This window comes from Moschus berezovskii, chromosome 10 (genome assembly GCF_049115385.1).
Source record: "Moschus berezovskii isolate FMDL1 chromosome 10, NW_MosBer_1.0, whole genome shotgun sequence".
Taxonomy (NCBI): Eukaryota; Metazoa; Chordata; class Mammalia; order Artiodactyla; family Moschidae; genus Moschus; species Moschus berezovskii.
In genome coordinates this window covers 32,915,170-32,930,396 of record NC_142469.1, presented here as the reverse complement: position 1 = coordinate 32,930,396, position 15,227 = coordinate 32,915,170, and the positions used below count along the sequence as shown (strand labels likewise).

At 36.3% G+C, this 15,227-nt stretch overlaps 1 protein-coding gene across 12 annotated transcripts in view; it reads right to left on the bottom strand.

The window, feature by feature from the left end:
* Positions 1-15,227, bottom strand: part of TRDN (triadin) — a 424,466-nt gene that overhangs the window by 142,633 nt on the left and 266,606 nt on the right. For 10 of the 12 annotated variants that reach the window (XM_088840567.1, XM_088840568.1, XM_088840571.1 and 7 more), the window contains exon 13: positions 10,054-10,107. The exons of the other annotated variants lie outside the window; for them this stretch is intronic. In XM_088840567.1, the coding sequence (XP_088696693.1) occupies positions 10,054-10,107 (54 nt within the window). The remainder of the gene's footprint in view (positions 1-10,053; positions 10,108-15,227) is intronic. 12 annotated transcript variants of the gene reach the window in all.

Genomic DNA, 15,227 nt, shown 5'->3' with positions numbered 1-15,227 from the left:
AATTAATTCTACTTGGTTCACATTTGTTTCTTTTAAAGGAGTTTAATAACACACAAAAATGTAGAGAGGATCGATACCCATAATGTTTTTAAGTTAAGAAATTCACCTGTTCCAATGGTATAATATGTAGAGTAATAAAGATACTAAGATGTATTGTAGGATATCAACACTGCCCAATAGATTTCAAAGCCATCAGGCATTATTTCAGCAAATTCTTTGGAATTGACTCAATAGACTTATTTGTAGTTAGCTTTTTACTTAACAAATAAGAATTTACTTCAAGAAACTGCATAATTTTCAAAAAATCACCCACCATGTATACATCTGATTCTCTAATTCACTTAAATGTTCACATTTGACCTGGAGTTTATACAGTAAGGACAAGAATTGAATGGTGTTATCCATTTAGATACTGCAAACAGGATTTTGCTTAGTTTTTCTCTTACAATTATCTCCACAATGTCTGCCAAATTTAAGTTATAACATCTCTCAAGACTGATCAAAGAGTGAAGGTAGAGGGTTCTTTAAAAAAAAAATAAAACAACACGTGTCTCGCTCATGTCTTGATAATCACAAGAATCTTTTATAACTACCACTAACTCTTTATATTTACTTAAGTCATCCACTGACCGACAATGCATTTTCCCCTCCAGTTTAGCTTTTAGTCATGCTACAAATCCAAGTCAAGTCACCTCTCCTTCATGAGAAATCCCACTTACTGAAAATCACTTTGTCTTAATTCTTCGGCATTTTTTATCTTTACAATTCAGTTTAGCACTACTAGGTAGCCAATTTGTGTTATTACTTAAATTCTCCCTGTCTCCAAATTGCAGTCTCCTGTAGCGTAGAGACCTCCATTTCATAGACTTCTCGGTGCCTCAGAACACTTTGTTATGTTTTGATAACAAATGCTAAATGTATTTCCAAATAAAAGCATGCTAAATTTTAATTATAATTAAATATGTACATACATAGACAGAATTTTTATAAAACGCGGTTTAAAATATTTAGTTATAAAAATTAAAAAGTAAACAGATAAACTCTACTTTTTACCCCACTACAAACATCACTCTTAATTTTACCACTTTATCCCAAAGATAGCAGTCTTTGCTATAGCAATATTGCTACTGTTTTTAAGCTGCCTTCACATGGAGTACTTGCAAATATTAATTAGTTCTATGCATAATTTAATTGGGCAGCTCTGGTGTTATAAAACCTGTCTACAAAAGGTCTACTGAGTATGTGCACAGCACAAGTGACATTTATCCCTATTTGGTGTGTCCCTGCTTTGATGTGTCATTACAATTCAGTGAACACGTAATTCTTGCCTTGTACACGGTGTTCCATCAACACTTTCATCTAATCTCCCTAAAAGGATAGTTCTAACAAGCCTTCAAAACTCTACATTATTATTCACTCGACAATAAATCCTTTATTCTGAAGGAATAAGTTCTGAGGCTGCCTTATCCAATGTACTTAGAATGTTAAAGTGAAGAGTCCATGGCCCCAAGCTCAAGTTTGAAGTAGATTTCCAGAGAGCCCTTCAATTCTCTCCCTTGCACCCTCTAAAATGAGGCTGCTAAGCAACATTAAATTCCAGCCTCAGGTCATAGTTCCACATCCACCATTACCTTCAGAAACCTCTGTTAAGGTAGATTGTGCTGGGTGATTGCACTTTCTTTCATAAGAACCTATGTGTTTTACCGCAGTAATTCTTGAACCAGTAGACATTCATGAACAGAAAACACAAAAGAGATAATGGTGTTTGCCCTGCTTTTCCCATAATATTAATTACATTCCTTATCAGAACTCTTCTAAAGAAGAATCAGTTTTGTTGAGCAGCTTAATGATCAATGAATACTAAAACTTTGTATCATAATTCTTAACCATTCTAGCAGATAGATATTATACACAGCCTCATTGGTCTGATGGCTCCCCAACCCATTTTATCAAATGTTCACTAGATTGATTCAACATATAGATGGGTTCAGGATTAAATGTAACAGAAAATTTTGGATCAAATGTAATCATGTCATGTGCTGAGAAGCCTGCTACAAGGGCCTTCTGCCTAGAAACAAATGTACCACCACCTAAATGCATCTCTTTTACTGGTCAATACTGTATAATCTGGCATGGTGGTGGTTTAGTCACTAAGTCGTGTCCTACTCTTTGCAACCCCATGGATTATAGCCTGCCAGGTTCCTCTGTCCATGGGATTTCCCAGGCAAGAACATTGGAGTGGGTTGCCATTTCTTCCTCCAGGGGATCTTCCTGACCCAGAGATGAAAACTGGGTTTTCTGCTTGGCAGGATTCTTTACACTGAGCCACCTGGGAAGCCCCATAATGTGGTATAGGAGAGAAAGATTTTCTCCAGCAAATATTTTACTTTTTCTTTTTTAAGAGTGTTCTATAAAGCGGACACTGGAGTTAGAATAGCTTTCTCAAAGGATGAGATTTCAGGTGATAGTTAAAAAACAACATTATAAAAAAATTAAAATAATTTTCCCAAATTGATGAATTAAAAATCATTATATTTTCTAAAGATCTTGAAGAAAACCACTTTTGATGCCTGAACGATGTTAAGGCAAGTTTTAACAAATGACTCATAAAAAATAGGATGATTACTTTATAGTCAGACCTGATTTTTACAGTCTTAGTATACAGATAAAGTAATACTAATTTAATAATAATCTGACTGAATTTTCTAGGATGACAGTAATTAAAATACGTAACTGAAAACAGTGGAAAATGTTTATATTTGTGTATCTCTGCATTATCATCATCATTATTCAATGATCAATTAATTTGTGGTTTATTTTTGGTAGTAAAAGCAAAAGCTCGGTGACATATTTGTTTTTGTTTTTTTTTTTTACCTTACATTAATATATTGGTTGGTTTTGCCATACATTGACACGAATCCGCCCCGGGTGTACATGTGTTCCCTTTCTTGAACCCCCCTCCCACCTCCCTCTTCCCCATATCCTCCCTTCAGGTCATCCCTGTGCACCAGCCCCAAGCATCCTGTATCATGCGTCGAACCAGGACTGGTGATTCATTTCACATATGATAATATACATGCTACAATGCCGTTCTCACCAATCATCCCAACTTCACCCTCTCCCACAGAGTCCCAAAGACTGTTTTATATACCTATGTCTCTTTTGCTGTCTCGTATACAGGGTTAAGGTTACCATCTTTCTAAATTCCATATATATGCGTTAGTATACAGTATTGATGTTTTTCTTTCTGGCTTACTTCACTCTGTATAATAGGCTTTAGTTTCATCCACCTTATTAGAACTGATTCAAATGCATTCTTTCTGATGGCTGAAAAATACTCCATTGTGTATATGTACCAAAGCTTTCTTATCCATTCATCTGCAGATGGACATCTAGGTTGCTTCCATGTCCTGGCTATTATAAACAGTGCTGCGATGAACATTGGAGAGTACATGTGTCTCTTTCAATTCTGGTTTCCTCGGTGTGTACGCCCAGGAGTGCGATTGCTGGATCATATGGCAGTTCTATTTCCAGTTTTTTGAGGAATCTCCACACTGTTCTCCATAGTGGCTGTACGAGTTTGCATTCCCACCAACAGTGTAAGAGGGTTCCCTTTTCTCCACACCCTCTCCAGCATTTATTGCATGTAGACTTTTGGATAGCAGCCATTCTGACTGGTGTGAAAGAAATGGTATCTCATTGTGGTTTTGATTTGCATTTCTCTGATTATGAGGGATGTTGAGCATTCTTTCATGTGTTTGTTAGCCATCTTTATGTCTTCTTTGGAGAAATGTCTGTTTAGTTCTTTGGCCCATTTTTTTATTGGGTCACTTATTTTTCTGGAATTGAGCTGCAGGAGCTGCTTCTATATTTTGGAGATTAATCCTTTATCAGTTGCTTCATTTGCTATCATTTTCTCCCATTCTGAAGGCTGTCTTTTCACCTTGCTTATAGTTTCCTTTGCTGTGCAGAAGCTTTTGATTTTAATTAGGTCCCATTTGTTTATTTTTGCTTTTATTTCCAATATTCTGGGAGGTGGGTCTTGGAGGATCCTGACATAAATCATGCTGTGATTTATGTCAGAGAGTGTTTTGCCTACGTTCTCCTCTAGGAGTTTTATAGTTTCAGGTCTTACATTTAGCTCTCTAATCCATTTTGAGTTTATTTTGGTGTATGGTGTTAGGAAGTGTTCTAGTTTCATTCTTTTACAAGTGGCTGACCAGTTTTCCCAGCACCACTTGTTAAAGAGACTGTCTTTTCTCCATTTTATATTCTTGCCTCCTTTGTCAAAGATAAGGTGTCCATAGGTGCGTGGATTTATCTCTGGGCTTTCTATTTTGTTCCATTGATCTATATTTCTGTCTTTATGCCAGTACCATACTGTCTTGATGATTGTGGCTTTGTAGTAGAGCCTGAAGTCCGGCATGTTAATTCCCCCATTTCCATTTTTCTTCCTCAAGATTGCTTTGGCTATTCGAGGTTTTTTGTATTTCCATACAAATTGTGAGATTATTTGTTCTAGTTCTGTGAAAAATATTGTTGGTAGCTTGATAGGGATTGCATTGAATGTATAAATTACTTTGGGTAGTTTACTCATTTTCACAATATTTATTCTTCCAATCCATGAACACGGCATATTTCTCCATCTATTAGTGTCCTCTTTGATTACTTTCACTAGTGTTTTATAGTTTTCTATGCACAAGTCTTTTGTTTCCTTAGGTAGATATATTCCTAAGTATTTAATTCTTTTCGTTGCAACAGTGAATGGAATAGTTTCCTTAATTTCTCTTTCTATTTTCTCATTATTAGTGTATAGGAATGCAAGGGATTTCTGCGTGTTGATTTTATATCCTGCAACTTTACTGTATTCATTGATTAGCTCTAGTAGTTTTCTGGTAGAGTCTTTAGGGTTTTCTGTGTAGAGGATCATGTCATCAGCGAATAGTGAAAGTTTCACTTCTTCTTTTCTAATTTGTATTCCTTTTATGTCTTTTTCTGCTCTGATTGCTGTAACCAAAACTTCCAGAACTATGTTGAATAGTAGTGTTGAGAGTGGGCACCCTTGTCTTGTTCCTGACTTTAGGGGAAATGCTTTCAGTTTTTCACCATTGAGGATAATGTTTGCTGTGGGTTTGTCATATATAGCTTCTATTATGTTGAGATATGTCCCTTCTATTCCCATTTTCTGGAGGGTTTTTATCATAAATGGATGTTGTATTTTGTCAAAGGCTTTCTCTGCATCTATTGAGATAATCATATGATTTTTATTTTTCAGTTTGTTAATGTGGTGTATTACATTGATTGAGTTGCGGATTTTGAAGAATCCTTGCATTCCTGGGATAAAGCCCACTTGGTCATGATGTATGATCTTCTTAATGTGTTGTTGGATTCTGATTGCTAGAATTTTGTTAAGGATTTTTGCATCTATGTTCATCAGTGATATTGGCCTGTAGTTTTCTTTTTTTGTGGGGTCTTTACCAGGTTTTGGGATTAGGGTGATGGTGGCCTCATAGAATGAGTTTGGAAGTTTCCCTTCCTCAGCAATTTTCTGGAAGAGTTTGAGTAGAATAGGTGTTAGCTCTTCTCTAAATTTTTGGTAGAATTCAGCTGTGAAGCCGTCAGGACCTGGGCTTTTGTTTGCTGGAAGATTTCTGATTACAGCCTCTAGTTCCGTGCTTGTGATGGGACTATTCAGATTTTCTATTTCTTCCTGGTTCAGTTTTGGAAAGGTGTACTTTTCTAGGAATTTGTCCACTTCTTCCAGGTTATTCATTTTATTGCCATATAATTGCTGATAGCATTCTCTAATAATCCTTTGTATTTCTGTGTTTTGATTGTGATCTCTCCATTTTCATTTGTAATTTTATTGATTTGGTTCTTCTTCCTTTGTTTCTTGATGAGTCTGGCTAGTGGTTTGTCAATTTTATTTACCTTCTCAAAGAACCAGCTTTTGGCTTTGTTGATTTTGCTATGGTCTCTTTTGTTTCTTTTGCATTTATCTCTGCCCTAATTTTTACAGTTTCTTTCCTTCTACTAACCCTGGGGTTCTTCATTTCTTCCTTTTCTAGTTGCTTTAGATGTAGAGTTAGGTTATTTACTTGACTTTTTTCTTGTTTCTTGAGGTGTGCCTGTATTGCGATGAACTTCCCCCTTAGCACTGCTTTTACAGTGTCCCAGAGGTTTTGGGTTGTTGTGTTTTCATTTTCATTCATTTCTATGCATATTTTGATTTCTCTTTTGATTTCTTCTATGATTTGTTCATTATTCAGCAGCGTGTTGTTCAGCCTCCATATGTTGGCATTTTTAATAGTTTTTCTCCCATAATTGAGATCTAATCTTACTGCATTGTGGTCAGAAAAGATGCTTGGAATGATTTCAATTTTTTTGAATTTACCAAGGCTAGATTTATGGCCCAGGATATGATCTATCCTGGAAAAGGTTCTGTGTGCACTTCAGAAAAAGGTGAAATTCATTGTTTTGGGGTGAAATGTCCTATAGATATCTGTTAGGTCTAACTGGTCTATTGTATCATTTAAAGTTTGTGTTTCCTTGTTAATTTTCTGTTTAGTTGATCTATCCATAGGTGTGAGTGGGGTATTAAAGTCTCCCAGTATCATTGTGTTACTGTTAATTTCCCCTTTCATACTTATTAGTAATTGTCTTACATATTGCGGTGTTCCTATGTTGGGTGCATAAATATTTAGAATTGTTATATCTTCTTCTTGGATTGATCCTTTGATCATTATGTAGTTTCCTTCTTTGTCTCTTTTCACAGCCTTTGTTTTAAAATCTACTTTATCTGATATGAGTATTGCTACTCCTGCTTTCTTTTGTTCTCTATTTGCGTGGAATATCTTTTTCCAGCCCTTCACTTTCAGTCTGTATGTGTCCCTCGTTTTGAGGTGGGTCTCTTGTAGACAACATATATGGGGGTCTTGTTTTTGTATCCATTCAGACAGCCTTTGTCTTTTGGTTGGGGCATTCAACCCATTTACGTTTAAGGTGATTATTGATAAGTATGATCCAGTTGCCATTTTCTTTATTGTTTGGGGTTTGAGTTTATATACCCTTTCTGTGTTTCCTGTCTAGAGAAGATCCTTTAGTATTTGTTGGAGAGCTGGTTTGGTGATGCTGAATTCTCTCAGCTTTTGCTTGTCTGTAAAGCTTTTGATTTCTCCTTCATATTTGAATGAGATCCTTGCTGGGTATAGTAATCTGGGCTGTAGGTTACTTTCTTTCATCACTTTAAGTATGTCTTGCCATTCCCTCCTGGCCTGAAGAGTTTCTGCTGAAATCTTAGCTGTTATCCTTATGGGGATCCCCTTGTGTCTTATTTGTTGTTTTTCCCTTGCTGCTTTTAATATTTGTTCTTGTGTTTGATCTTTGTTAATTTGATTAATATGTGCCTTGGAGTATTTCGTCTTGGGTTTATCCTGTTAGGGATTCTCTGTGTTTCTTGGACTTGGGTGATTATTTCCTTCCCCAATTTAGGGAAAATTTCAACTATTATCTCCTCAAGTATTCTCTCATGGTCTTTCTTTTTGTCTTCTTCTTCTGGGACTCCTATGATTCAAATGTTGGGGTGTTTAATATTGTCCCATATGTCTCTAATATTGTCCTCATTTAATTCTTTTTTCTTTTTCCGTCTCTGTTTCATTTATTTCTACAATTCTATCTTCTAGCTCGCTTATCCTGTCTTCTGCCTCCGTTATTCTACTGTTTGTTCCCTCCAGAGTGTTTCTGATCTCATCTGTTGCATTATTCATTGTATATTGACTCTTTTTTATTTCCTCTAATTCCTTATTGAACATTTCTTGCATCTTCTCAATCCTTTTCTCCAATTTATTTATCTGTAACTCCATTTTGCTTTCCAGATTTTGAATCATTTTCACAATTAAAATTCGAAATTCTTTATCAGGTAGGTTCCCTATATCTTCCTCTTTTGATTGTGTTGTTGGGCATTTATCCTGTTCCTTTACTTGCTGTGTATTTCTCTGCCTCTTCATCTTGCTTATATTGCTGTGTTCGGGGTGGCCTTTCTGTCTTCTGGAAGCTTGTGGAGTTCTCTTTATTATGTAGTTACCTCATTTTGTGTGGGGTTGGACGGGTGACTTGTCAAGTTTCCCTGGTTAGGGAAGCTTGTGTCGATGTTCTGGTGGGTGGAACTGGATTTCTTCTCTCTGGAGTGCAATGAAGTGTCCAGTAATGAGTTTGAGATGTCAGTGGGTTTGGAGTGGCTTTGGGCAGCCTGTATATTGAAGCTCAGTGCTATTCTCCTGTGTTGCTGGATAGTTTGCATAGTATGTCTTTCACTGAAACTTGTTGACCCTTGGGTGGTGCCTGGGTTCAGTGTATGTATGGCGGCATTTGATGAGTACCTATCAATTAATGTTCTCTGGAACAGGAGATCTCTGGTGTTCTCAGGATTTGGACTTAAGCCTCTGCCTCTGTTTTTCAGTCTTATTCCTGCAGTAAGCTCAAGGCTTCTCCCTCTGTTACTTCCAAGGCAGTTCCTTCTGTTGAAAAAGCTCTTCTGTTTTCTGGTCTCCTCAGTGTCTAATTCCCGTCCTGACACCAGGATGCTGTGGTGGACACTTTTTTTTTTTCCCTGGCTCACCTGTTCAGTCCTGCTGTGGGGAGGGAGGAACGTAGCTAACAAATATCCCTGGCGTCTGTGGGGAGTGCTCGCAGCGTCTCGGCTACACTGGGAATGCTCCTGCTCGAGGCGTGTGTGCTTTCCCTGTTTATGCTGCTTAGGCTCTAGGTTGCTCTGCTGGGAGCTGTCCACAGCCGGGTCTGGGTTGCATGCACTTCCCAGGTCTTTGCAGCTCAGGTTCAGGTCCTTGGGTACTCCACAAAGGCGCAGACTTGGCTGGGCCTGCGTTTTGTGCCTTCCCCGGTCCGAGCAGCTCAGGTGACCAGGCGTTTGGCGAGCACGGTCACTGCGACTTATCGCCTCCCCGGTCCCTGCCACTCCGTTTTCTGGGAGTACAACTGGCGCACTTTCTCAGGCGGATATCCACGGGCCCGAACCCAAGAAGTCCTGGCCAGCAAGGAAGCCTGCCCGCAGCTTGGCACGGGAAGCCTCTCTGGGGCCGTGGCTGTCCCCCTCCCCACCCACGTTGGCGGGGCCTGGGGGAAGGGCCGCCTGCTGCCGGCTCGCTCCGCTCAGCGCCCTGTTCTGTGGGCGGGGCTGGCGGAGTCCTGGGTTGGGGCTTTTCACAGGCTTTTCGTAGCCTTTTCGCCTTTTAGCTGCAGCAGTGTGCTTCGCTATTTTAAGTTCGTGCCCTCGGTTTGCCCTGCACCGTTCAAGCCCAGTTCTTCCTCTAAGCGCCGCTGCCCGTTCTCCCTCTAAGCACTGCCGCCAGCCCCTCCCTGCCCAGCCCCCGCCTGCTAGTGGGGGGCGCGGGCATCCACGCCGCTTCTCCGCTGAGAGTTTCCTCTGGACACTTAGTCTGTGGGTTTTAATTATTTATGTCTTTTGTCTCCCAGTTATGTGGCCCTCTGAGGTTCCACTCACCAGTGTTTCCAGGTGTTTGGAAACTTCTCTCTCTTTTTTTTTTTAAGCCTCCCTTCCCGGGATGGAGCTCCGTCCCTCCCTCTTTTGTCTCTTTTTTTATCTTTGATACTATTTCCTACGTCCTTTAGAAGACTATGGGCTGCTTTTCTGAGTGCCTCTGCTCGTATTCAGAAGTTGTTTTGTGGGATTTACTCAGCGTTCAAATGTTCTTTTGCTGATTTTGTGGGGGAGAAAGTGGTCGCCCCGTCCTATTCCTCCGCCATCTTCCTGTGCTCTCGGTGGCGTATTTGGAGTCAAGATACGAATTCTTGGGTTGTTAATTGTCTCCTCTGCAAATGCAGCATTACACTCATTTACATTTTCCATTGACTAAATATGTACTTGAAATGTGTATATTCATGCAACAAAAATTTTTTTTTCTATAATGACCCAGCAGATGGTGCTATTCTGCAATAAACAGCTTGGATTTTGTCAATAAAGTGCTAAGACTTTTTTTTTTTTTTTAAGAATTTTAAAAATGTTTTATTGCTTACCTTGTGCTGCAACTTTTATTGTCCCTTGTTTGGTTTCTGGGGCTTTGCTAGGCTCTTATGAATAAAAAGAGAAATAAATTACCATGAAATACTATTTGAGAAAGATATGTAACAACAAAAAAGGAAAATTATAAAAACAAACATAAAAACACTGTCCTTGGCATTCAGAATTTTTGTTAAAAAATGAACACATCTATTAGGAGGAGTACTGAGAGTTAGGCTTACTAAGACAAAAATAACTATACCAAATAAAAGAATAAAATAAAGTTTCCCGAAACTGTTTTGCTTCACTGTTAACTGACCAAAGGATACCTTACATTTGCTTAGCACCTGATTTTTAAACTCTCAGAATTCTTTCCATATTGTTTCTGTATGATTAGCCCTTTGAAATGCATGGAGCATTTAGACATACATGAAGTGGCTCATTGAAGGTCACTGTGTGACTGACTAAAGCCCAGGAAAACCAAATTCCAGCACCAGCCTTTGACTTAAAATTTCATTCCCTATACAACTGAGGTGTCCATCAACATAACCATGGCCCTGGGCAACAATATGTGTTGTGAGAGCATCAGCAAGTATCATTTTGAATTTTTCCTCCTTCGTGTCTCAGGGGATTTGGTTGTTTTTGTTTGCTTGTTTATTTTTCCATTTGTTTAGAATGTTCTCTTGAAAGAAACAGCGTATCAAAGAACCCCTCCACTTGTAAATAATTGAATATATTATTTGAATAATTAGCATAAAAATAAAACAGAAATAAAGATTTTAAAAAGGAATGGATCATTGCACATTTCACTAAGTAATTGTTCATGATTGTCTTTACTACATTTTCAATACTTGAATTCTCATTTAACAACGTGGGAAGGAAGATTTACTCATTTGTTTCAGATATTAATCTTTATATGTTCATTTACCACATATTTATTTAGGATCCATTATTTTTATGTACTAAGCTAGGTGTAAATGTAGTAATTGATATACAGACATATTCAGTCTTTCATTTAATTTTCATCAAATGTTGATTATAGATTGTTTAATATTGCAATTCTAGTTAGAGTTAGAAAATCACAAGACTGCATTTGAATTGGCCAAGAATCAAGCAAAGAATCCATGTTTCTTTGGCCAAAATTGAAGAGGTTTAATTTTAATTCATGCTTTACCTCTTGTTGGTAAGATAATTATTTATCTGTATTGTAATCATAGTTATGAAAATAGTAAATTTTCATTCTGTTTTTATATAAAATAAATATTTTTGATCCACATATATGGCTTACATTATAACTAAATTTATTTCTTTAGACAAAATATATTTTGCCAAAATTAAATTCATAGTCCATTCGACCTATGATCTCTTTATTATTAATTTGTTTTTACCTGGAAAAAAACTCCACGCAGCTATCATGTTAGTGCTATCTTTATCACATCTAGATTAGATGATCTCAAATCAGAATTAAGATTTATATTTAGATAGTGGGGCTTCCTTGGTGGCTCAGATGGTAAAGAATCTGCCTGCAAAACAGTGTTCGATCCCTGGGTTGGGAAGATCCCCTGGAGAAGGAAATGGCAACCCACTCCAGTATTCTTGCCTGGAGAATCCCATGGACAGAGAAGCCTGGCAGGCTACAGTCCACGGGGTCGCAAAGAGTCTGCACAACTGAGTGACTAACACAACAGCAGTGAATTCCTAATTAATATAGTTCTAATTCCTCAACCTTATAGCTAGCATTCAGTGGTTACTTAATAAATAATTGGTGAATGAAAAGGTAGATGAAAGGATAAAATAATACATAAGAAAGAGCTTTTAAAGAAAAAAAAATCATAATTTAGACTGCCCAGGTGTTTTACTACTTAAAGATCTCAACATATCAGAATTGTGGAGTAGTTCTTAATTTAAAAAAAAAACAAAAACTATTTAAAAAACCACTGTCAGTAAAGTACCTTAGCATTTTATAGTCAAATTTCCACCTATCTTTTCTTTATTTTTTAACTGTATTCTTAGATCACAGATCCTAAAGGATTGCTCCATGTCTAAGATTCTGTTAGACCATCTAGTATACCCAGTTGTGAATTACAGATAGCTTTTCTTAGGGTCTTATTATTAACTTTTCTCATTGATCATTCAGTTCATCTCTCAGCCTCAAATCTGTTGAGGACGCATACAGCGGTGCTAAGATTTGACATTTGCTTGTGTACAGCATTTCAGTTTTCAAAACCGAGGCTTCAGGAACAGAGTAACTCTGAGACCATAAATGTACATTAAGACCAGACTTCTTAAAACCCTGTAACAGTAAAAAAACAATTAAATCCTTACAGACAAGTTTTCATTACACATAATTTTTTGGCCTCCTTTTGATTACTGCCAACTGCAAATGACATTAGCCTTTTACTAGTCAAAATTTCAGATATATAAAAATAAAGAAGGTATAGTAAGCTCCATTCTCATTGGTATTCTCAACATTCATTCAAAAATCAAGTGACAGCCAGTCTTATTTCCTCTGTATTACTCACTACCTCCACTATACCACATCCCACATGAAACCTATTATATTTTTATAGGTTTATAATAATAAACCTATTATTATATTTTCAAGGTATTATTTGATAATTTTTATAGTTATACTTTGGAAATAAAATAGTGATTTAAACAAAAACCCAGAACAATAAGAAGATTCAACTGAAGTTTATAATAATTCTGAAATCCACAAATAATATTTTGTAGTTCAAAATCAGAGACAGGATGGACCTAGATTTAAGTGTCAGTGTAAGTCTCCTGGGAATATTTTAACAGGAAATTATCAAAATAGTTATTGTATTTTGATAGTATTCCTAGCTTCCTGAAACATGTTGTATTTATACAAATTGTTATGAATCAGATTAGCCAAATATTTTAGTGTCTTCTGATTGCTTATGCTTGAAACAATCATCTAAGAAACTGAAAAAATACTGTGAGTCTGCAAATATTTTGTTAAGAAATCAATTTTGCATATAAGTTTAAATATTAGTTTATTATCATGAACTTTTCTTCTACAGGGCTCTGTTTATACTCTGACATCTTTTAATGTGAAGTGTGACTCCATTGAGCTTACAAATGTAGGATTCAAATATAACTTTAACAGTAAATGTATTTTTGTAAATTCACTGACAGACACCTTTTTAAAAATGTTTCTAGTTGAAAACTGTAGGATTCAAATGTAGTATTTTAAAAATCTAATTATGAAAGTGACCAAAATTCCACTTGACTGATTTTAAATGAGACATTACATTTAAGAAATTTTCATTTTTAAGATAACACAAAATTAATCTGAACTCCCTTTTTCTCTTTTCATTGATCCTGTATTATGCAGAAAGTGTTTTAATTTTAAATTTCAGATTTTTATTTTCACTAGCACATACTGTGGCCCTGATTACATTTGGGAAGTTACAGAATTCACTATTTCAAACAAATTTCTTTTTAATTTTCATGGATTAGGAAATACAGAAATTCTTTTTAAGGGTATGAACTAAAAACATTTAAGGAACTAAAACTTTCCCTAGGATTCAAATTAAGACTCAACCTTTTATTAATTTTCTAAAAAGGACTAGAAGCATTTTTTAAAACCTGTCTGTCACTAATTATGCAATAGTACAAGGCATTTAGACTGTTAGGTGACAAAACTAAATATAGAAAAGTCAAATGACTTTTCCACAAACCAGAAGAAAAATTAATATTTTTTAGTTCAGAAGCAAAACAGCAATATAAAAACCCCTTTGATCCTTCAAAAACAAACATCCTTTTCAAGTAATATAACAGAAACTAATGACAAATTATCTTGCAATCCAATGAGCTGCTAAATCAATCTCTAAATTATTGTTTTTGAGTCTTATAAGAACCAGTATTATTTTTAGGTGTGGATACTCCCCAAGTAGAAAAAGGTTGGCAATTAAGCTAAAAGTTACTACACACTTAAGAACTCTTAAGCTAACTAAACCTCTTGTGCTTGTAGCTCCAGGAAAGCATACTTCAGGGGTATTGCTCACTTCAGTATGATAATAACCCCACCAAGATGAAATTAATCATGAAGCAGCCTTCGGCCATCCTGTCTGACCATGGGGACTGAAGCCTGAAAGGTGGGCCTATTTGCTGCCAGATATGCAAATTGCAAAAGGTGCACAATGCAGAAATATGAATAATTTATCAAAATAATGTTATTGCTAGAGGTTAAAAATCTGAATAAACTGGCAGCATCGCTACAATAGGTAGCATAATTTAGCTAGACTATTTTTTTTTCCAGAAAATCTTACCCGATTAAGCAATGTGTTTTGTATGTTGTATTTGCCTTTAATTTAATAGCATAAAGTCTAAATAGGCTCTAATTTAGTAGCATAGTGTTATTGAGGAAAAAAAGGAAAAAAGATTCTTCAATGTTTGCTTAAATACAGTCCTGATTTTTTTTTTAATCTTTAAGAATACAGACTATGTTTTCCATAAAAACCATTAAGTATTTCTTAATTTGAAAAAAATAATTTTGGTGTTTAATTAAATTTAAGTCAAAATCTACCTACAGTTTCTACATACACATGGGGTCAGATTTTTCCTTATTATTTGAAGAGAAGCAAGCTTAAGGAGAAAAGAAACTGGAAAACATCAGTGAGAATATTTACAATTAGAGAATCAGGCATTTCCTCTCAAGGCATCATGTAGCTCTCTGAATGTGTAAGAATGGCAGGCTTCTTAAACATTTAACAATTTAGAGTTGAAGATCAAGGTATAAATTTATTTAAACAATTAAAAGAAGGAAACCTGTTTTAATAGAAAGAGAAGATATGAATGAGACACAGATCAACTGGCCTTTCACTTTAAAAAATATTTGGCATGTTGGGGCAAGGCTGGCTGATTCCATTTAGATCAAGATAAAGCCTCCTGCCATAGAGCTAGTGAAACAATGGAATGTGATACCTTGGGAAGATGAGAGGTCTCATTCCTGGGGATGCCAGATACATATCTGTTTTAGAGAGGTCCTCAATGTATCTGCTTAAAGCAAAAAGGTAGTCCCAGATGATCACTCTAGGTCCCTTTCTACTTCCATAACACCTTTCTAAAATCAGTGACTATGAACAAAGTGAAGAGTATTTGAAAAAACTACCTATGTTATGTTTTGATGGCAAATTTCTTATTTATTTTTATTATTGAGGCTTAC